The sequence below is a fragment of the Callorhinus ursinus genome, unplaced genomic scaffold (genome assembly GCF_003265705.2).
Source record: "Callorhinus ursinus isolate GAN/ISIS: 27379988/994484 unplaced genomic scaffold, GSC_fseal_2.0 scaffold9, whole genome shotgun sequence".
NCBI classification, from domain to species: domain Eukaryota; kingdom Metazoa; phylum Chordata; class Mammalia; order Carnivora; family Otariidae; genus Callorhinus; species Callorhinus ursinus.
Genome location: NW_027397071.1, coordinates 58,296,337 through 58,319,641, shown reverse-complemented (window position 1 = coordinate 58,319,641; position 23,305 = coordinate 58,296,337). Strand labels below are relative to the sequence as shown.

Sequence of the window (23,305 nt, the reverse complement as noted above, 5' to 3'; positions counted from 1 at the left end):
ATGTCTACAAAGTCAAATTCTAAGGGTAACTCAGTCACTTACTAACTTACCATTTGGCTATATCCACACAACTCCTCTAAACAACACATACGCACACACCCACCACCACCACTGTACCCAGCCTGTCTTAAGACACACTGCTCCCCCTCTGCCTGTAAAACCCAAGCTTCGGGTATTCAGAAAACCTGGTTGCTGGTGCTGCTTGGGCCTTGCTAGCAAATGACTTGGGCAGGCCACTTGTCCTACAGTCGCTGGCCAGGCCAGTAGAATGGGATCATCTTTATACCTCTCCTCCCAAGACAGCTATGAACTAGCTAAAGCTAACATCTGGGCAAAGCATCGGTAGTTGTGAGGCAATGACAGGAAGCAGGGTGGCCTCAGGGAGCTAAACTCCCACTGCCATTCCCACTTTAGAAGGAAGTCGAGACTGGGCCCCGTGGGTTGGGTGCAGTGAATGGATTCGAGTGGTCTTTATGCATCTGGCTAAGATCTGGCTGCCTAGCTCAGCCCTCTTGGCCAAGCCTCTCTTCCACCTCCAAACCAAAGCCTGTTGGTTGTTCTCAGAGAGGCTGGATGCCCTGGTTCTCCACCTCCCTGAAGACAGATGTCTGCTCCACTGACCAAGGAGCCTCTTTTTCCATAGGCTTCTTAATGGGGCAGAGAGAACCTGCCTACTACCTTTGGGGCTGGGGGACATCCAAGGTGGGAGGGGCCCCTCCTGGGCCTGGCTGGAAGCTGAGGAGGACAGCAAGGCAGAGGTCCCATCCCGAGACGCCTTTCTCCATGTCCCACAAAATGCACCCCGCAGATAGGAATCCTCTGTCAGTGAGGGCTGCCCTTCACAGATGGACCCTCCAAACCACAGGTTTCTAAGAGACAAGGTTCCTGTGATCGGAGATGAGCCACAGTGCAAGCCCTGAGCTCACTCAGGAGGAATGCATTCTACTCCTCCTCCCTGATTCAATCCTTCACTGGACATGAAATGAGAACTTGAGAAGGGCAGAGAGAAGGAGGAGGGCAGAAACCAGGCTCTCTGAGCCCACAGGGTCCTCCGGTTGCACCCCTGTCCGGTCCCCTCCCTGTGCTTACCAGGCCCTGGGAATGGCTCCAGCCTCTCCCCAACCAGGTCTGAGGTCCTCCACTCCCCTAGGCACACTGTGCTACTTCCGCACTCTCTCCCAGACAAGCTCCCCATCACCTTCCACGTATCTACCTACAGTACAGAACTCCTCGTCATCCATCAATGCCAAGCTCAAATGTCCCTGCCTCCCAGCGCAGAGCAAACACCAAAGTCCCTGGGTAGGTTCAGCTAGAGCTAGAACTCAGGATCACAAGATACCAGTTTCCACCTGCACGTGTCTCAAGAGGCATCCAACAGAACATTCAATACCAATGAACTCCTAACTGAGGGCTGCCGTGGTCAAGTGCAGAGAGCAGTGGAATGAGGGCTTCAGCTCCCCAGCTCCCTGGCTAATTCAGAGAGGCAGGCAATTCACCCTGACACGAGATGTTCCCCCAATACGATACCTCTACTGGGGCTGGCAAAAGACTTAAAGCAAACAAGGCGGTAACAGAGGGCTGTGATCGCATGTCAGCCCCTCCATTCCCCCCACTCCAACCTCCCTCTTCTCTTGTGCCCTGAGCTTCAGCCACGCGGAACACTCTCTGGTCTCCAGCCTGTGCACAGACCATCCCCTCCACCCAGAGTGCCCATACCTCCCTGTTGCCATTTCAACCCTCCACCTGTCCCTTGGGCCACCCTGGGTACCGGGCAGGATGATTGTTTCATCTTCCAAGCCCATGTGAAACTCTACCAGAGACTCTTCCAGTATTTTCTACGTGGCCTTACTGTAAGGACAAAAGCTATCTCCCTGCAGGACTGTTGGTTCCAAAGAAGAGAATCCAAATATTTACTATGCCTAATAATCAATAACCATCGCATGACTGGGGACTATGAAAGAGCTTTTTGGACAAAACTAGGCCTGGATCTTCTGGGAAACTTCTTCCTTGTTTTCCTCCTTTATAAAGATGTAATTTTAAAGAACAGAAGAGACTTTCATAAACCCAAATGTCAAAAGGGACAAAGAAGGGCCTTATCTTCCAGTGTTTCTATGTTTTTCTCTTCAAGCAATCATTGCAGGAGAGAAACATGGAAATCTTGGAAAAGGCTTGAATTTGAATCTTGGTTCTGTCCTAGCTTGAAACTTGTGAGTCGCAGAGACATGGCAGGACTACCCTTAATGGGTGACCAAGTGCCCCCCTCTGCTGCAAATGCATCCAAAGCAGTCTGTTTTTCTTCTGTTTTGTCTAATTCCATTTGAGGCCATGGCCTGGGTCTTCTCCACTGAAGACAGAAGTTTTTAATTAGATTTGGGTAATCCACAGGCCTTCAGAAACTTTGAATCTAGAACCTCAGGAGAGGGGGTCCCACAGTCCCTCTGTTGTAGATGCAGCCTCCAGGTCACAGACCTGGGTCAAGGGCAGGAATCGGATCTGGGACTTGGGTATCCCAAGATGTCTGTACCTTGGCAGTCTCCTCTAGAAAACTGGGCTAATATGCCCTGCTTCACAGAGTCTGTGAAAGTTTCTGCAGCCTCCCCTAGAACTCTGCCTAGCCTACACGATCAGGTACTCCATAAATAACTGTTGAACGGACACTCCTTCTAAACCCTCCTCTCTGCCTTTGTTCCACCCAGGAAGGCCTCGCCCTGAGGGGGCCAGCCGTCCAGGGCTCACCTGTGGAGCCCCCGAGCGTTCCCATCCCATGCCCCGAAGTTTGCCGGCCGTGTGTCCCGGCAACGGAAACAAGCCACCCCTTGAGGTAGGCACCGGGGACGGCCAATCCTCCCAACGACTTGGAGATGGGAACTCCACTCCTTTGCTCCACATCTGACCTGTCTTGCTGGTGAAGATCATGATGGGCAAGTGTTTTCACAAGGTCACAGTTCTTCCCGGCTGGGTCCAGTCATCACAAACCCCCCGTCACCCACCCCACCGCCCCGGTGGGAACCAGAGAGAAAACCTCAGTCGTGTAAGGGAAAGACCTTAACCTTGTAACCAAGCCCCCTGGTTCTGGCACCAGTTTGGGGCAGGTCTCTTCAAACTTAACTTGACCATCTGTAAAATGGGAAGTTACTGCTGCCTGCTGGCCTACTTCGTGCAGGAATGTGAAGCACAAACAAACAAACAAACAAACACAAAACCTGGTGTGACCAGAAGGGCAACAGCACCCCCGGCCCCCAGACCATCAAAGGGATAGGAAGAAAGTGGTGACAAACCCCTGGCTGGCTGGAACCACCCCCGCCACCGTCCCTTCCCCTCACCTATAAAATGAAGGGGGTGGATTCGACTCCTGGTCCCTAAACCTGGCTGTACATCAAAAGCACCACCCAGCTGCCCACCCTCCCCAGGCTGCAGGGATCCAGCTTTTTGGGAACTCCTGGATCAGATGTTTTGGCAGATTCCTCCTTGATTCTGCCTCTGCCCTCACCAGGGGGGGAAAAGACCCTGGGTCCAGCGATGCCTAGCCAGATGGGGAGGACTCTTCTGCCCCTCATCTTCCAGGCTCCCAGGAGGCCTGCAGGAAAAGCCTCCGGATGCAGGTCGGGGCTTAGACAGCCGCCCAAACAGGTACGGGCCCAGATGTAATTGGCCTCTCGGTTAAGCTTTCTAATCTCATTAAAGCTGCCTGCATCATGCAGCCCACAGCTCTGCGTTTAATAACACAAGAGCACTGCCCTGCCCGAGGTAAGCTGATTAGGTCTGGGGAGACCCAAGAGGAGCAGTCTGGACCACGGCCCCTGGCCCGACTTGTACCCCTCTCTGCCCTTCCACACCACGCTGTGGCGCAGACATCACAAACTCAGCAGAAACAAGAGGGGGCACACTGCAAAAGGGGCAGGCAGGCAGGAAGTGCTTAGAGCTGGGGTACAGGGCCAGACCTGCCTACCCACCCTGGGAAGCCAGTGCTATCCCCAGGACTTTCAATACATGCAAACCACCAAGTAATTTTATTTCCCATCTTCCCAGGGTGTGATAACGCCCACCCCACACCATGAGACAGCTGCCCATCTGGGCAAAGTGCAAGGCTCCCAGCTATTCCCCTCCCCGCCAAACACAGTGGGAAGAGGGGTATGGTCTGGGGTCCAGATAGCTGTTCTGCATCTTTGGAAGAGGAGACCTGTCCTGCCACCCACCCTTCCCCCCACCGCTCTGAGAGGAGGTACCCCGAAGTCCTTCCCCGACAAGTGTGTGAGGAGGGCTGAGGAAGTAGCCAGCTCCTGGACATCTGCTCTGAAAACACCACGGTCAACATGTGCAAACATCCCTGTGCAAATACACGTCATCCACTTCTCGATCATCTCCTCCGTCTAAATACATCCCAAGAAAATAACTTGGCAGTGGTGAGAAATTCTGCCACGGCTCCAAAGTAGCAAAAACAAAACACACACTCTCTCTCTCTCTCTCTCTCTCTCTCTGTGCTCTGTTCAAGGTACCACCCTGGGTCAAGGACAGGCATGGAGACATGCATACAGGCAACAACCACCCAGATTATGCTGGGGATTCAGTCCTGCTGAGAGAGGTTGGCTAGTATTAATATTTAATAGGCAAGATAATATTTTAGATGGGAAGGGATTCCATGCAGGTTCCAAGCCAGACTCGCACAGATGCCCTGTCCAAGGGAGATGTTTGGGGGCACGCCCAACCAAGTACACATACACACCCATCCCCACCCCCTTTGGGACTCGCTTTAAGACACTGGCATTTTCCACTCCACTTGCCAAGAATGAAGCCACCCTGCCCCATGTGATCCTCAACCCCCTGGAAACAAAGACGGTAGTCATGGGGGTGGGCTAGCACACCTCAGGCACTGTGCCCGTGGCTCCCCCGCCCCCTGAGGGGAAACAAAGGCCCCCAGTAGGAGACAGACATGCCCAGAACCTGGCCAGGGTGCCTCTTATTCTACCACGCTTTCATTCTTTGGATAAGTTGGATAGAGGTGGCTTTTTTTTTTTTTTTTTTAAATACCCTCAGCAAATCTAAGCTGCTTACAAGCACCACTAAGCCCACCCTCTATGGGACAAGAGCAGCAAATTATTAGGAAAATGTCTGAGGGTCAAGGGCATGTGGGCAACCCTCCAGTAGGCCAGGCCAACTTCTCAGCCGCCATACAATGCCCCAGTGCCCGTGCGCCCCACTCTCCATCTGGACTCGGTCCTCAGGCCTGGAGCACCCACCAGCTTCCTCACTGGTGTAGCTGCTCCAGTCCTCCCCTCGTCCCTACTCCCTTCCCCAAGCTGACCTAACCAGGCCACTAACAACGCAGGTTCATTAGCTCAGCGGACTGTCCACTCCCGGCTGCACACCAGCTTGGCTGGGTCCTTCTCAGTTCCAGCTTTGCCCACGTAAAGCCCCCTTCCTGAACGCAGCAAGTCTTTTCAAGCTTCCAAGTGTTTGCAGACGCTTCCTTTACCCTGTGATGCTCTCTTCAGACGCTCCCCTTTCAATCACCAACTTCTACTCCTTTTTCCTTTGTGGGACCCACAGGAATGGTCACCGAATACAGGAAGCCCTCTGGGCAGAGCCTTCTCTTGGGACTCAGCAACTGGGTTCCTTGGAGCGCCATCAGCATCTGCTATGTCCCCTTTCCCAGTACACTGTGAGATCCCACAAAAAAGTCTCTTAGGCATCTCCAGGGCCCAGCTAAGGGTCCAGCACACCAAAGGCATTTTTAGGCCCACACAATTCCCAAAAAGAACCTCAAGTCTCAGAACCAATACCAGAGACATTGTTCAATTCAATCCTGGTTGTTTGAAGTCAAGAAAACGAAGGCCCAGGGAGAATGAGAAAGTGTTAATATCACACAGCTCGTTAACAGCGCAAGACTGGTGGCTGGCCAGAGTCTTCGTTGACTCCTCCAGATCAGCCCAAAGCCCCCATAGCAAGACCAAACTCAGGAGAGTGCTACAAGGGCCGAACATCCAAGAAAGAGGGGGGGCACAAGAGAGGTCTAGAGGCAGCCCGGGAAGGGGTGGTTTGGGGGCTCAGGAGCCCCACAGAAGGAAATGCACAGGCCAGCCTAGAAGCCCCAAGTGGAGACTACTGGCTAGTGTCCTGAGCAGGTGCTCGACAAAGATAGGAGGAAGGACCAAGGACAGGACCTGGCACGTGGAGGCACTCAACAAACATTTGCTGTTGCACAATTAATGGCACAAATAACCGAGTATAAACCAATGCCATGCCCTGTATCACCCAGGCCTGCACTGGGCTCCAGGGTCCCAAAGAAAGGAAGGATTATTTCTGCCAGAGGGTGGGGCAGTCTGGGACAGCTTCGCAGAGCGGTGACATCTGATCAGACGCCATCTGTTATTTTTCTCTAATTGTTCCACGTGTGTGAAATTTTGACTCTAAGCTAGAATGTGGACTCGGAGAGACAGGCTGTGGCTGCTTCCCCTGCCTTCCCCAAAACCTTCTCTCCAAAGCATCCATTCAACCGGGCTCCTGGTAGACACTGAGGGAACGCCAACAATAGTGATGGGCCACACCCTTCTATTTCAAAGAGGAAGTAGAAGCAACATTGGCCTCCCACAAGTTTGCTTTATCTGCAGAAGCTCCCTAAAGCCCACCAAGAAATCCTGCGGTGTCCAGGGGCACTCCCAACACCGTAAATGCCCTGTGCCCCTGGTGTGGTGTGAAGAGATGGGCGCTCTGAGGCTGTATTTAATACTTCCTGTGTCCAACGGGTGGCACTAAGTCTCTTCCACACCTTCCCTACTTCCCCCTCTCAACAACTCTGCAAGATAGGAACCAACGCCCCCATCTGACAGACTGAGAAAACTGAGACTTGTAGAGGGGTCACACGGCAAGGTCAGCGGCAGGCTCCCGTGGGTCTTTTACATCACACTGCCATAGTATTACTTCTCTGCCAACAGCTTCCTGCAACAGACGCATCACCAAGATCACCTGGTAGGAGTGAATCAGTGCCCATCCAGACATCCCATGCGCCAGAAACACCACCACCAGCACACCAACTTTGGTTTCACACCACTGACTCACCTCAGGGGCAGACCGTACCAGGCGGGGTCACTCACACAGACCATACTGTAGCCCAGTTTCTATAGCTGCACCCCATTTTCTCACCTTTCTGAGGCTTCGACACCCCACCCCACCCCACCCCCAGCCACATCCTCATTTCCATAGAGCCCCAGAAGAATGCAAACTCCAAGGATTCCCTTTCTTGTTTGGATAATGGCCACTTCGCAATTCTCCCTCCCACCCCGGGACTCTCACTGCTCCTGAGCAGGCGTTCAGGCCAGGGAGAGAACAAATGGGAGGGGATGAAAAACACACACGACCGACCGTAAGCTGCAGCCCAAACAGAACTAATCCATTCAGAGCCCAAAGAGGCTGAGCAGATGGGAAGCCGGCATTCCCCCGCCTGCCACCACCCTGGGTTCCAGGGCCTTCACCACAGTGTGATAATTAGAAAGGGTGACCCAGCCACATGCTCTCGGGGCCGCCCCTGCTCCCAGGCACCCGCTGGTGCCGACTTCATCTGGTTTGTGTTTAGAGCCCTCCCCGAGCCTCCCCAAAATCAGATGCACGAGGGCAGGAGCGCAAACACCCCAGCCTTGGGACACACTTTCCCGGGAAGGAGAGAGGCATCTGCTTCTGCTCTGTGCACTACCCCTCTGGCTTCTGGGCAGGAAGGGCAAAACACCCCCATTCTTCCCAGCCCAGTGCCCCCCACTCTCCTTCTGAGCAGCTCCGCCTGTGCGGGATGACGTCTTCCTCCAAGAGCATCCGTGTCTGTCTTCCCCTCCACCCGGTGAGCGGTTGTGTTGTTCACTGGGACACCCCCAGTGCTTACTTAGCACAGGGCAAGGCCGTGCAGAACACATTCAAAGATTTGCTGAATGAATGTCGTCATAGCTCCCATTAAGTATACCGCCATTTTTATTCCTTTACATTTGTTTCTTTCTCTAAACCTTAAGCCCCCTGAGGGCAGAACTCTTGTCTTGTTCATTACCTCCCCAATGCCTGGCACTCTGAGGGTGCTCAATGAATACTTGTTGAGCAAAGGAATGACCATTCACCGCCTTGAGAACACGGAACCCCCAATGGAGGGATATCTACCGAATCCGGGAATGGGAGGGCTGAACGGAGGAAGCTCAGCTATCACTGGTGTCAGCCCGCTCATCTGTAAAAGGAGGGGGGAGCGTCTCCTCTGCAGCCACAGACAAGTCCATGTGGCAGACATAGGACTCGAATCTGGGTCCCGAGGCCCAGACTGCCACGGTGGCAGAGACAAAAGGCACCAAGGAGGTGCTCACTGCTCCGAAGATGCGGGTGAGCTGGCGGGGCGGACGAGACAGACACGTGAAACAATTAGTGAAGAAGATAACCGCCAGGCTGACGGTATTATACCCTGATATAATAAAGTACACGCTGTACGACACAATTAGAGACAAGAGTGAAGCACACTGCACTAATTACACAGGACAAAGAGTGAGCAAACGGGAGCCGCCGGGGCGCTGGAGTTGTCACAGAGGGCTCTGGAGACCAAGGAACCCGAGGTGAGTCTGGGGTGGGGCCTCCACCAGGAAGCCTCTCCAGATTACTGGCTCCCTCCTCAGTGCTCCTGCTACCTCCTGCCCTGAGCTGGCCGATCCCTCTGTCACTCACGGTCCTTCTTTAGGCACCTGTACGGTCAGCCTGGGGGGGTGAAGGGGCAGGTCCTGGCCCCGAGCCAGCCCCTGGCGACGGGTCAGGGTTCATCATTTCAACATGCACAATCGCCAGTTACCACGTGCTCGGCACTGTGCTGAGGCTCTGCAGGCACCGTCTTGTTCAGGCCTTACAGGAAGCCTGCTTCTGCAGATCGTAAGCTCAGAGAGGGGAAGTCACCATCCCGAGGCCACAGTGCCAATAAATGGCAGAGTCAAGAGACAATACAAAACAGGTCCACTGCTCTACAGATCTCATGCTCCCAAATCTCCACACCCACACAGGCCAACATGAAAGCCCAGGTCCCAAGGGCCTACTGAGTTCTTCGAGATGTGGGCAGTTCGGGCGGAGATGTTAAAACACACCAGATCTCAAGGATCTGGAATGAAAAGCAGTTCTGTAAAATAACTCATCAATTATTTTTACACTGCTTACATCTTAAAATGATAGTGTTTTGGACATATTTGTTTATGATAAATAGAGTATACTACTGAAATGAATTCCATCCGTTTCTTTTCACCTTTTTTCGGGGCCAACAGGAAAAAGTAAGAGGACAGGTGTGGTGCACATCCTATCTCCAGGGGCTGGCACTGCCTCCATGACGTTGGTGAATGAATGATGAGCAGGTTGCAGAAGACAGGAGGGCGGTGAAGGCGACATCTCAGATAACAGGGAGCACGGGGGGAGCCAAGGAGGAGGGGCGAGGCAGCCCTGAGCCGTGCCCTGCACGCCGGATGCGTGGGGTGACATCTGGCTAGAACCAGGGGAGGGCCTGGTCAGGTTCACTGGAGCCAAATGCGAGAAGACGCGGAGAGCAGAGCAGGACTCTGACCTAGGGGTTCTGCCAAGAACAGGAGGCAAAGCTACTGACCACACAGAGAGAGCTGGGAACGATGACTAAGTGTGACTCGTGGCCTAGAACTAGCTGCCCACCCAGCTGCCTTGTAGAACACAGCAGCAATTCCTCCGTTTCCTGGGCTGAAGAGCACTGGAGTGGGTCTCCCCCCAGGGCCAGGAAACACTCATTCCAACTGGGCCACAGATATTCTGTGGTCACAGGGTCAGTCTCACGTCAGGGCGCAGAGGAGGCCTTTCGGGGGAAGAGGGGCTGGTCGGGTAAGGCTGAATGGGGGTTTCAGAAGTGGAGGTAGGGAAAGGACGCAGCAAGTGGAGCTCTAGAAGAATAGGTCATTCTAGGCAGAGGGCCCGGTGTGTGCAAAGGCTGCGTGCCCAGGGCGTAGGCAGAGGCAACAGAGCAGAGTCTAGAGGGGTTGCTGGAGCCGGACCCCAGGATTTTCTGCTGATAAGGAATTAATACCATCAGTGCAAGGCTGGAAAGTTGAGTCTGGGAATGAGGCTGGAAAATGGACCAGTCCTCGCTTGTGGAAACAACCCTCAGGCCTGGTCCGAAGACCTCTCAGCTGTCAACTGGTGAGAGGGTGACCCCAGAGAAACCCAGAACACCCCCCCACTGCTACTGCCACCACAAAGGGGCGAGGATGCACTGGACCGATGGTTCCTCTTCAACGCACCTGGCGGAGATTTACCGTGACAGGAGAAAAGCCAGGCAGAGACCAGTGTCAAGGCATCTGGAGGGAGGTGTGGCATGGGGAGCATGGCTGGGGGTAACAAATCCCAGCTCTGACATCTGCATGCGGAGAGCCTTCAGGCTGTTTGTTAGCTGAGTAAGAGGGGAACCATAATCTTAACTCTCCAGGGTCATTATGAGAACTCAAGAGACTCGGGAGATGTGAATTCCCCAGCACAGACCCAGGCCCTTCCCTTCCCTGTGGTCCTGGTCCCCCGAATGCGCCCCTTCCTCGGTCAGGGAGGGCACAGCACCTGCCTAGCACAGTGGGCAGCTCATGATAGGCATTTGATAAATAGTAAATGTTCTATTCTCAGATGTCACGGCTGAGGGACAGCAAATTAGACCCAGTTAGGAGAGCAGAAAGTTACCTCGGCGAGCAACCACAGGGCCATGGAACGCTTTTAAAAAGAGAAGGAAGCTTCAAGCTGGAGGCCACTGCCTTCCTTTGCCAGGCTGGGCAGCTCGGAGCCACAGCAAAGCAGCAAGGGACTCAAGTCTGATCTTTTTTTTTAAAGATTTTATTTATTTATTTGAGAGAAGAGAGAGAGAGCGCGCGCGTGCATGAGCAGGGCAGAGCAAGAGAGACAAGCAGACTCCAGGCCGAGCCGGGAGCCTGACATGGGGCTCGATCCCAGGACCCTGGGATCATGACCTGAGCCGAAGGCAGGAGCTTAACGACTGAGCCACCCAGGAGCCCCAAGTCTGATGCCCCGAGTGACGCATCTTATAGACGACGCGCCAGAGGTAGAAGGAAGCTCTCAGTTGAGGTCAGGGCTCGCAGAGAGTCACTGCTATGTGGTTCCCTCTCTGGCAGACTCTTCTGCCGTCTCCCAGTTCTGTCCCAAGCCCAGGCACCCTGATCCGCTAGCCACTCCTCCACCTCTCCCTGTCTTCTACCAAGATCAGCTCCCACTCTTCATCATTTGTACAAACATCCTAACCTTCAAGGTCCCCGGGAAATGCCACCCACGGTCCTCAGTAGCCCTTCCCAGACTCCCCCTACCTGACTGTGCCACCCCTCCCTCCCTGACTCCCACTCCGTCCCCAACTCCTGGCACCTTCTATCCAGGCCGGCAGCTCCTGGGGTCCTGAGTTCCTTTCTTATTCCTCCTCCTAGACTGTAAGTCCCCCACCTACCCCACCCCCTGGGACAGGACCACGTCCGGCCTGCACAGGACCCACGGGGCCTTCCCAAGGACAGAGTGGGGAATCATACACTCGCTAAGGGAACGGGCGGGAGGGATGTGATAATGCACACCTTGATGTGATAAGCCTCGGGCTGGTGTCAGCCCTGTGTCACAGAGCGCAGCCACCGGAGGACAGGGGGAAAGCTACACGTCCGAACAGGCACAGAGTTTCCGGCCAGGACACCAGGTTCATTATCAGCAGGCATCAGGTTATCTGAAACCAGACTGCGGAACAGAGGTAAAAAGCCACGGCAGCAGCACAGCCTCATCTGAGGCCATGTTCAGCGCTTACCTGGGTAATCCCTGGGTACGGGTGAGTGGGACCAGCACCCTGGCATCTGACGTCTCTTAGGAGCTGTTATGGGGTCATCACAAAGCTGAGAGTAACAGTACGTGCTGATTTGGTACAAAGCACTTATTATGCTCGCTTCTCTTTATCTTCCTTCACACCAACTCCAAGATGTAAATTCTCTATATGACCCATTTCACAGAGCAGGCGACTGAGGACTGGATTGCCAAAGGTCACACAGAGGTAGCGGGCAGAGCTGGGACCCGCCTGACACCGGGCTCTTTCCATGACAACCGTAGTCTTTCCCCCTGGCACCCACTACCATTACTCAGCTTGACACTCAACCTCGAGATTCTCAGAATGAAACTCAGACAGGACTCCAGCTGTTCCCTGGCCCCATAGCCCCCAGGATGAATGGAACCCAGATTTCAATGGGCCACCCAGGCCCTGCTACCCAGGGTACCCTGTATTCCCATCACACTCTCCTCCTTCCGCTCTCCTGGGGGATCCTCGGGCACACTGCATGCTTTGAAGGAAACAGCTTCCCCACCATTCTGGCTGCCTGGCAAACACAGTGTCCGCTACCAAATCGGCCCTAGCATCACCTTCTCTGCCAATCTTTACACCCACTCCCCGTCCCCCCTGAGCCAGGAGAACCGCTTTCTTCTCTCTCTTCTGTGCCTGGCTGACCCTGGCCCGGGCCCCGCTGCACTGTGTTCAATGCTCTGTCTGGGTTCCTTGAGGGCAAAGATCCCATCTTAATTTATCTTTGAATCCCTAGCGTTAGTAGAATAAATTAACAATTTAAAGCACACGTCCACCCCCAAACAAACAACTCCCAAGCCCCTGACCAGAACAATACTAAAATAACAAAGACGACTGGAATAACGCACCAATCGGGAGGGGCAGGGATTCATTCCTAGGTCAGCTCTGAAAATTAAGAATAACTAAGAAAAAGGTAATCTCTGCCCCTGGCTTTACAGGGAAAATCTCACTGATTTGGAATAACTGGGCATAGGAGATGAAAAGCTGGTCCGTGTGACAAAGTTATAAAGCACTTCTGACTGCATGAGGCATACACAGAATATAGCTCTAGTGACTAAACAGGGCCCATTTGTCAACAGCGCACCCAGAGCATGTAAGCAAACGGAGCATGCCGATTTCGAGCAGTGCAGATTATCAAGCAGGTTTTGTCATCTTCCTGCATCTTAGGACACCACTCGTTTGCCAGGCAAACCTGTCTTCCGGTCTTGGCCTGAAGGAGTGAGGCAGGAGCTCTGCCTCGAGGGCGGCTATAAAATTTCCATCAGACCCCATCAAACCCAGCCTCCTCCAGACAATACACAATTCTGCAAGTCGCCTAATGAGAGCCGAAGTTTCTACAACAAGCCAGATCAAGTCAACATAGACTTGAGCTTTAGCCATGATGTAGGAACCGGATAATGAAGGGAGGCACCAGCGTCCCTCCTCTGCATGCCAAGAGAAGGAAAATGAAGCCGGTTCTCAAAACAGTCAGCCCTGTATCCGACTGATATGTGGGGAAATGTCCCTATTTATTAGGGTTTGAGGCAGCCGGCGCTGTGAGGAATTACTGGTCCCTTCCCCACGTATTCAACGGGCTGGGAAAACAGCAGGCAGTGAGCACGGTGTCTTCTCCATCACTCCTGACACCACCCGCTAAAACTCAAAAGCCTCTGGAGTGGTCCTGAAAATCCCCAACTCCCCAACTGCCCTGTACTCAGAAATAACCAAAAGCCTCAGCCACTGCCAAAAAAGGAAAAAGAAAGAAAACCCCAGGAACACAGCAAATCCATGTCCAACTCCTTTGCCCCTCAGAACAAAACCCATTGCGGGCGCACACAAAGCGGGAGAAGGCTCGACAAAGAGGAGGCCAGGTCACACTCGACAAGGCGCTTTCTTGTCGTTTCCAAAACAGAACTGTCCTCTATTAAAACGCTCTTGTTGCTCGGATGTTGGGGAGGGGGGGCACACAAATCTCAAAACAAAAGACAAACCGTGGCAGGGAGGGGAGGCCTGGAGCCGGCTCCTTCTCCCTTGCACACTTCCCAAGTGTCTGAATGCCCGCAGATCTCGGTCGCAGTGCTGGCAGCTGTCTGTTATTATCCCAGCAGCTCCGAGGGCCCCGGCACCAGGGAGCGTGTCCCGAGCAGGTGAACGCCATCTGCCCAGCTCTGACGAGATGCCCGTCTTCGTGCCTGCCAGCAGGCCATGCAGACCTCGGGGAGGCACAACCAGCCTCCCCTCTTCTCTGAAATGGTTCTCCAGTGCTCAGTCAGGCTTTCTTCTCTCTCCCCAGGGGCCGCGGGCTCAGTCACTACCTGGCATTTATCACAGAGGGGGAGCTCTTTGGAAAAACACTTGGTCACCTTTCATAGAAATTTCTAAAGGCATTGAGAGTATGTTTTTGCGGGGTGAGGGAGGTCTGCACAGAGTTGGGTATACATCGGGGAACGGAGCTCACCGACACACAGCTTCCAGGGGTTAATTTTTAAGAAAGATCTTTAATTGATCTACCAAGAGAAAAAAGTTTTCTACCTGCCTTTTAAAAAGCACTCCCCGCATTAGCTAAAACATTCCCAACATACCCCGGGCCCATTTCCTCCTGCCCCCACCCTGGCTGTTTTAATTGGGGTAAGTGGTTCCCTGATGCAATCTGCGAAGTACTCGTACAGACCATGGGGAGAGGGAGAGCTAAGTGGAAAAGCGGGGCTGGGGTGGGCACGATCCCTGCATGGGAGCATGCATGGCCTTCCCGCTCTGCCTTTCCTGCTCCTGGGAAAAGGGGAGTTCCGCCTTAAGCATATTTTCACGGGCTGGTCTGTCAAAGAACCGAAATGCCTACAACCCGTGTGACAGGCAGGGGCAACAACTCCACTTCCCAGGACAAAGTGAAGCACGTGTGACGGTCAGCCGGCGTGCCCATGAGAAGGGTCCCCGTGGGTTCCCATCCGGTGCTCTCTGCTCCGGGAGCTAATGGCACCTGGAAGGAGCACAGGTCCCCACCCTCATCTCTCCGGAGTCTTGAGCAATAAGAAATCTGCGGTTTGATGTCTTCCGAGCCACATACGCTTCACAGACACCAACCAGTGACAGACTTCCTCTCTTAGCGAGGAAAGCAAGGTGGGGACGGGCATGGGGAGAGTACGGGCCATCCCAGAAGGGGGCAGCAGAGTTCCGGTCTGGCCTTGGGCGGACTGGGCTCAAGGTAGAAACCCACCAGCGGCTGGGAGTGAGGACTCCGGTCCTCCTAGACTGAAAACACCCTGGGGAAGAGCTGAGCCACAGGACTCTCTGCTTCGGAACAAAAGCCAGACGGCAGTGAGGCAGTGGAGAACTTGGAAGTCAAAGCTGGTTCTGACCCCTACTGGACTGCGGGGCCCTGCGGGACTTCGTGGGCAAAGAGAAGACAAGCAACCCACCTAACTGAGGAGACCACAGCGGGGTGTACCAAGGGCAGGGCAGGTGTGGGGCCTGGAACACTACAAAGGACCGTAAGAGCAAGGTCTCCAAATCAAGTCGGCCTCGTCAGGAGCAACTAAGCAGGACATGCCGCCCACAAGGGTGATGCACCCTGGCCTTGTGACCACCACCATCGCCGCCGTTACTCAGGGAGGGGGCTGCAAGCCGGGGGAGGTTCAGGAAAGTAGCCCAACTACATTGAACAAGCAGCCCTTCCATCCCCCACCCCGCTTCGTCCTCCACACCTCATGCCCTGTGCATGGCAGAGGATCTGATTTCTAAGGTCTTCAGCTGGAGAACCAGCCAAATCATTATCACCATACAAAAGCAAGAAGGCAGCACACAGAAACAGTCCTTGAATTACTTCATCCAAAGTGAGCTCTGTGTTGTGTCCCCGGGTCCATGGTGCCGGGGTCCCAGTGGCATCCGCAGCGGTTGGGCAAGCATGCCCAGCACACCATCCAGCTCGTGGAAGCTCTCGTATACATCTGTCTCAGCCTCCACCCAACTGCCTCTCCCCAGCATTCACTGGCCTAGCTGCCTTTTCTCATTCTCACGCAACAAAGCAGAGCCCACAGGAAAAGGGCTCCAACCCACAGCACCAGCTCTGAGCTTTGTAGTATTTCAAAGGAAAGGGATTGTTTGGGGCAAGTGGTCACAGAGGGCTTCCTTTCACAAGGAGGGTGTAGCTCATGATGAGCCTGGAAGAATAGACGGGATTTCATAGAGGACCAGAGAACACGCTCCCGTTCACTCCTCCACAGCCTCCACTTTGGGCGCAAAGCAAAGTCATGACCTGTTCTCTGCCCTGAAGGCTGTCCCATCTTGTCACAGCTCCTGAGCCCAGTGTTCAAAGCAGACCAAGCCCCATGCCCGGAGATGCCAGGACTCCAGACCTACTGTTCCCACCTGGGAGGCAGAGGCCACAGGACAGGGCCCAGCTGAAGCCCCTGGGAGTCTCCTCCCCACCAAGCTCTCCTTCCAGATCGGGGGATCGAGCCAGCTTCCTGGAAATGTCTCCTCCACTTTGAATCCACTTCGGAGAGGCAGGCTCTGGTGGGAGGCTGGGGAGGAGCTGGGATGGGAACATCCTGTCTGCATCAGGGCAGGGGGGTGGGGCTCAAAGGCTGCCCACGTGTGCTTCAGGCTCCCCCCCTCCCCAGCAGGAAGTGTTCATTCCACCGACAAACAAGCATCTGGGGGTCGTGGTAGGGTTAGGGCGGTGAAGCCAACCTCTGATTTGTGGAAGTGAATAATCCAAGACAATGGGTGTGTGACAGCGGAGAAATCAGGTCCAGATGCAGGCCAGAGCCAGCTGCCCAGGGACCAATCGGGTAATCAATCCTGTTGATACGTTTATTCTCAAAAGGAGGACCTGGGGGAGGGGGCTAAGGCTACTGCCCTGGCAGACAATGGAAGGCAGCTGGGAGCTGGTCTTACGATCCACCCCCTCCCCAGGACAATCTGGGGGTTCTGTGTTCTCTTCTGCTTCCGGGCTTCCCTGCTCCCCAACCAGGAACTTGAGGGGAAGGGAGATGACCACACCAAAGCCAGCCGTGTGCCTGAGTTTTCTGAAATCAAGAGCCAAGTTCTCTGGGGTCCGTGCCCAGGGTCTTGCACAAAGTGCTGGAGACTAGAGTCCCCCTCTCTGGGGTATGGCTGAAGATTGCCCATCACCTCTGTGCAGAGGTCTTAAGCTGATGATTCTCAGGGTCAAGATTGGCCAAGCTTTCCCCAAACAAGCTTTCCCGGAACCTCAGGACAGCTAGTAAACAGGAACCCTGGGATTTTCGCTTTGCAGACCTAGAAGGTATCAAGGTGGTTGAGATGAAAATGGGGGCCTGGTAGGGCCTAGCCAGCCAGTTAATAAGTAGCAGAGTTAGGCCCAGCACCAGACTTCCCTTCCCATCCTGGGGCTCCTCCCAGGCGCCCAAACGGCCCCCGCCCCCAATACGTAACCCTAGACCCAATCCCCAAGGGGAGACAGGATTACTTGGTTCTCTGGCAGACGGCCGTGGGGGAGGATGACCACACAATGACAAACCCCACCAACCAAGCGTGTGGGACACATCCCAAAAAGCAGGTTTAAAGACCTAACATGTAGCACAAACTCCGTGGAGAAGCAGAAAGAATAAGGGACTCCCCTACTTCACAGAGTTCTTATACGCACAAGAAGACGGGCATAAGAACCCTTCCATATGACACAACGTGACCAAGAGCCATAGCCTTTCAGTTGTGCCCACACCTGGCTTGTGCAGTCTCACCAATGTCGGCGGGGCAACAGGGACTCCCTGCCTGGCACACACAGGACAAACCTTCAAAATGCAAAAATGACTTGTTACATAGATTGTTAACTGGATGGAAGAAAGCTGGGCCTGACACTTCTAACACTGCTTCCCAGGACAAATATGCTATGGCCTTAAATATTTCCTTAGATCCTTCCTAAAAAGGACCTGAAAGGGCCCTGGAGGAAAAGGGTGTGGGACAAGCAGCCTAGTTAGGCAGTAAGCACCCGGTCACTGACTGTACCCCAACAGGTACTGGGCTACTGGCTTCCAACGTCCCTTCCCAGCATGGCAATTCCATGAAGTCAAAGATCACCTGGGTACAACTACTGGACAAGGAAGGAATACTTGTTGATCTATCTTCCTTGCTGGTAAAGGAAGCCCTTGATGAAAAGGAAGGGAGAGGGGAGCTGAAAATCCCAAGAACAAAAGAACGGCAGCACTTGTCACTCTGGCCCTGATCATCCATGGCACCCTCTCCAGCCATCTGTCACATCATATAGAAACTCCCTGCGTGTGATTCTGTCTGCCTGCAAAGACTGCTGGCTCCTATCCATCTCCCTATCCCCACTGAGCGTGGTGCCCAGGAGGCCCCATAAACATTGTTGAACAAAATGATGAGCCAGGGCACCACCAGAGCCTGCTGGTGCAGAGCAAGCACAGGCCACACCCATTCCTCAAGGCTAAGGTTCTCTAAGCCATGCAACTTCCTCTCCTTAACCTTGATGGCACATGCAGCTCATCCTGCACACACCAGCACAAGAGCACACCTGGTCTACCTTTGTTCCCACCAGCCACCCACTCCTCTCTCTTGGGCACTATGAGTCTCTGGCAGTCAGGGCGCAGAAAGGACTCGCCACACTCCACTTGGCACTACAAGAAACACACAGCAGTCAGACGTGGTGGCTGATACAAAAAGTAGAAAAGTCAGGGTTATAATATTTTTCATCTAGAGCAAAAAAAAAAAGAGCTTCCTTTAAAAACGTGTTTCATAATCCTCAGTGCAAGCAAAAATGCAGTCAGAATACCCATTTATCTATTCTAGCATCGGTGTAAATCAAGACGATCCTTTTGAAAATAATTTGGCAAAATGACTCAAGGATCTTGAAAGGAGAGGTCCATACTTTCTGACCCAGTAATTTCACTTCTGGGAAATTAGTCCAAGGAAATCATCCAAAAATGAAATGCTAAGATGTTCGCTGCAGTGTTATGTACAATGGTGAGGTGGGTGGGAAGGGGGAGGACAGGAAGGAAGATCCAGTAAGAGACGAACGACAGTTAAATAAAACCTATGCAGCCATTAAAAGTATAATTAGGAATTATTAGAAGCATACTTATCAAAAGAAAAAGACCACAAACACATGTGCAGACCCGGACAGCATTTTGTCCAAGTCTAGAAGTTGTGATAAGATAATGGTGGAGGGAATGTTTTCCTTTCACTTTCCAAACTGTCCCGGCAAGTGGACTCTAAAGACAGGGCACCCTACTTAAGGTGGGGAAAGAGCCATGCCTGGGTCTCCGCCCTCCTCCGGCCCATGTTCCTCGTGACCAGGCCCGGGACGTCAGCAAGGGGACAAGAAGTGGGAGAAGACTCCGAACCACGGCAGCCGAACCTGGTCAGCCAAGCTCTGTTAATGTGACACCGCCGAGAATGACATTTAACCAACAGGAACCTTCTGGGAATATTTAAATACCCTCCCAAAACAACCAAACCAGGCGGGCAGGCTTTATATACGGTGTGCACGCGCATACCCACAGTTCTCAATATACAGAGACGCAGACACCATTCCATTCCCCAACAGCCGCGGTGGCCAACTTTCTGCCCCAATCAGCCATCTGGGGCTCAAAGAGAAGGTGTCAGATGGATCACCAGGGTTGGATTAAATTTTTTTTTCTTCTTAAATCCCCTTAACTGAGAAAGCAGCTTGAGCCAATTCTGCTTTTCTCACAGACACCAAAACACCAAGCTGTAGTTACACCAGTTCATCTTCACACCCCAGCGTTTGGGGGAGGGGAGGATCAAGCTTTCCAAGCAGCTCTCTGCAGTCTCGCCTCCAGGCGGAGAAGCTGGAAGCACAGCTTAAAGGAACAGGAGATGCTGGGAAAGGGCCACATCCCCAGGCCCCCCACCCCCGCCCCGGCCACTGCCAGGGTCTCCTTCAGAGGAAGGAGGTCGCACTGCCTCCCACTGGCCTCTCCCAGATCCCCAGCTCCAGTCAGGAGTCTTCCCCCTCCTCTGCTCTGCTCCTGCAAAGATCTTCCAGACTAGCACTCTGCTCGCACCAGCCTGACCTCCACCACGTAACATATCCTTAGTACTTACTGAAGAGAGTGAGGGGAGGAGGAAGGCTATCATGTCCCAGGATATACCAGGCACCTTCTTCCCATGATCTCATTTTCTCCCCTCAGCAACCTGACCAGGGGGCATTCCCATTGTATAAGTGAGCAAATCGAGTCTTGGAAATGCTGCACTTCTGTGGCTGAATCCTTTGTATTCTAGACTTTCTACACCACAGTGGCTGTTGCAGACCACACTCAACAGAGGACAGGGAACACCAACCACTATTGAGCACTGAGTATGTGCCAAATGCTCCTACACACACGCCTTTTTTTTTTTTTAAGATTTTATTTATTTATTTGAGAGAGTGTGCATAGAGGGAGAGGGAGAAGCAAAGCAGGGAGCCCGAAATGGGGCTCCATCCCAGGACCCTGAGATCTTGACCTGAACCGAAGGCAGATGCTTAATGGACTGAGCCACCCAGGTGCCCCCTGCACACACTCTTTCTAACCCTTATAATAACCTGGAGAAGAGGAACTCTAATCTCATCCCCAATTCCCAGATGAGAAAACTGAGGCTCAGAGAAGAGCTGACTTCTTTCTCACACAACTTCTGCACGATAAGCTAGAACTGAGCCCACCCCCGCCACTGTTCGACTGTCCAAAGCTCCTCCAGGAACCAGCCTGAAAACCATCTGTGTAGCTCCCAGCCAGTTCTACACCTAGCAGTGTGTAGGTACTCCAGTCATGTGCTTTTGTTGTGGGGGAAGGAAGGCAGAAACCAGGGTAAAGGAACTCCTGGGGATTTATCTCTAATAGGGGAAATTTCCAAACACACCAGCAGAAGCAGTAGCAGCATGGGACAGGGGTTCTCCTGGGAGGAGGGTGCTGCCTCACCGCTCAGCAGCTTCTGAGCCTTACCACCCACTGAGCCCAACTTCAGCCCAACAACTAGGAAGATCCTTAAAACCCTCCACTCCCAGGAAACCCACTCTGTTACCTGCTTTACCACCCAGACCCTCTCTGAGTTCGTTAATGATCAACCTTCCAGGCAGGCACCAGCCTCCCGAAAGCGCAATGACCGCCTCCAGGAAAAATGGCCAAAAGCAGGTTCTGCATCAATTTATCAGGCTGTAAAAAAGGGTCCTAGAGAAAGAGGGAGGAAAGCAGCAAAGACATGGTGTTTCCGGTATTTTTACTGTCCTTTCGTTGGCCTCTTCTCTTTCAAGGAAGCAGGTGGTGCGGGAAAGGCCTAAGGAGCAAGCCAACCACAAAGATTAGTGCTCGGGAGCCCGGTTTCAAACTCACTATCTGGAAGGACTCCACAATTTTTCAGGTTCTGACAGGAGAAGGGGGGCTCTCTCAGCTCACAGAGCCCCCTGAAATCCAACAACCAGAGGCCACCTCCAGCTGCTCCCGCCGTCCTGGACGCTGGGGTACCTGCTCCACACCAGGCAGAGAGGAGCAGGTAGGGTTTCAGGGGCCAATTAGATGTGCCCCTGGCCTCTAGGGCCTTCCAGTCGAGTGGGAGAGAGATTCCCCACAATCACCAGTGAGTTGCAAGGAAAGAAAAGCATCAAATAAAAGTTATGTGGAAGATGGGGCGAAGATGGGGCACCTGGGTGGCTCAGTCAGTTTAAGCGTCTGCGGCTCAGGTCATGATCTCAGGGTCCTGGGATCGAGCCCCGCAGCGGGTTCCCTGCTCAGCGCGGAGCCTGCTTCTCACTGCCCCTCCCCTGCCCGCTCTCTTGTGCTCTCTCTCTCTCAAATAAATAAATAAAATCTTTAAAAAAAAAAAAAAAACTTATGTGGAAAAAAAGCCAATCTCTAAAGATGAGAAATGCTAGCTCTGGGCTCTGGCCCCCATTCCCAAAAAAAGAAAAAGGAAAAGAAGAACACCAAGGAGGTGAGAGGCCAGGCTTCAAAGACGCCAAAGACAAAGGTTATACTGAAGAGGTTTTAAGTTAACAGCCCAGTTACTGGACAGTCAGGATCCCAAGTATCATCCAGGTGCTAGGAACCTGGAGCAGAGTCACACAGACAGGCCCTGACTTCAAGGAAACTAGGTGGGGCAGATAAGCACAAGTACTTCAATCCACAATCTCAGTTAGTCTATCTACTAGCACCGTACCTGGCAAATGGAGACATTCAACCAATGCATCTGCGGGATGAATGACTAACGGACACGCCCTGCGAAGGCAGAAAAGGCATGCTGGGGGGGGAAGAACCCGGAGCCCAGCCATGCAGGCAAACTTGCCCTCCAAGCAAGCAAAACAAGCATCAGGCAATCCTGGCGGGGAGGAGGCACGCTCCAAGGCACAGTGACACAAGGCAACGTGGCATATCCAGAGAAGTCCAAGAAGAACCTCTGTTCATGCCTGAGGCAAAGGCGCCGAGCCCACAGGGCCTTGGGCCCAGCTGGAGAGCCCAGGCCGCATGCATCCTGAAGCAGAAGAGAAGGCAGGGGTGTCCAGACACAGGTGCACACAGCCAGACAGCCACTGCAGGGCAAGAGCTCCAGCGGCAGTTTCCAGGTGAGACAGACGGGGGACTTGAGTAGGGCCAACACTTGCTTGAGGTCCAGCGGCTGGAGGGTGTCCATCCCTGGCTTCTGTCCCGGGGCTCCTTTCATCCTACCCTGCTACTGTCCTGAGAGCGTGCACTGCATTACCTAAATATTGCACAAATGTTGCAGAGGCTCTTCCGGATGGATCTGCACAAGCAGGTGGCGCAGCTCTGGGGCCCGGGCGGGCCTTCACCTGCCTGAGCCCCAGCTTCTGCCTCCCATGAAAGATGGGGAATGCACGCTAAACCAAGGGAGCTGCCGAGCAAATCAAACGAGGACGTGTACAACTCTGGCACGTTGCAGCCAGAAAGCCCTCTGAGGGTGGCAGACTAGTATCATTCACTCATTCAAACATACTTGAGTGCCTACTATGTGCTGTTTTGATCAGGAAGAGCAGAATGAAGGAGAGAGAACTGAAGACCACCAGGACAAAAATGGACAGAATGCTTCCCATAGTGGACGATGGGGCTGGGGGGTGGGGGTGCAGTCTGAGGCCTTTGGCCTACACAGTGGGGGGTTGCGTGAGAAAGGAAGAGAGTGAAGCTCTGATGTTTTATGCAATGCTTGATAAAACCAGAAAGCTGGTTGGGAAAGGGGCTGGGAAAATGGAATGTAAACTGCTCTACCCTGCCCCCTTCCAAAAGTCTGGGACTGAAAAATTAGCAGGTCTACCCAACCTCCAGGGCTGTAGTTGGGGCACAGCTATGGCCCTGGTTCCAGCTTCCCAAGGCACAGGTGATGAGATCACTGTTCAGGAAGGTTCTGGTCTGGTCACAAGTATCTGCTATCCCGCCTGTGGCCGGCTGGCTGGCTGCTGAGAGAGTAATGCACAGTTTCGGGCAGTAAGGGGGTGGTGGGCAGCGCTGATGCGACTACAGAACCGCATGGACTTGAGCGCTTGGG

General features: G+C 53.5%; 1 protein-coding gene across 13 annotated transcripts in view; it reads right to left on the bottom strand.

Annotated features, from left to right (window-relative positions):
- The window catches only part of SSBP3 (single stranded DNA binding protein 3), a 160,127-nt gene that overhangs the window by 59,025 nt on the left and 77,797 nt on the right, over positions 1–23,305 (bottom strand). The window contains exon 1 of one of the 13 annotated variants that reach the window (XM_073896701.1): positions 19,883–20,025. The exons of 11 other annotated variants lie outside the window; for them this stretch is intronic. In XM_073896701.1, the coding sequence (XP_073752802.1) occupies positions 19,883–19,915 (33 nt within the window). In that variant the 5' untranslated portion in view covers positions 19,916–20,025. Of the gene's footprint in view, positions 1–19,882; positions 20,026–23,305 lie in introns of those variants that run through there. One more of the 13 variants, XM_073896704.1, reaches the window with a different exon arrangement.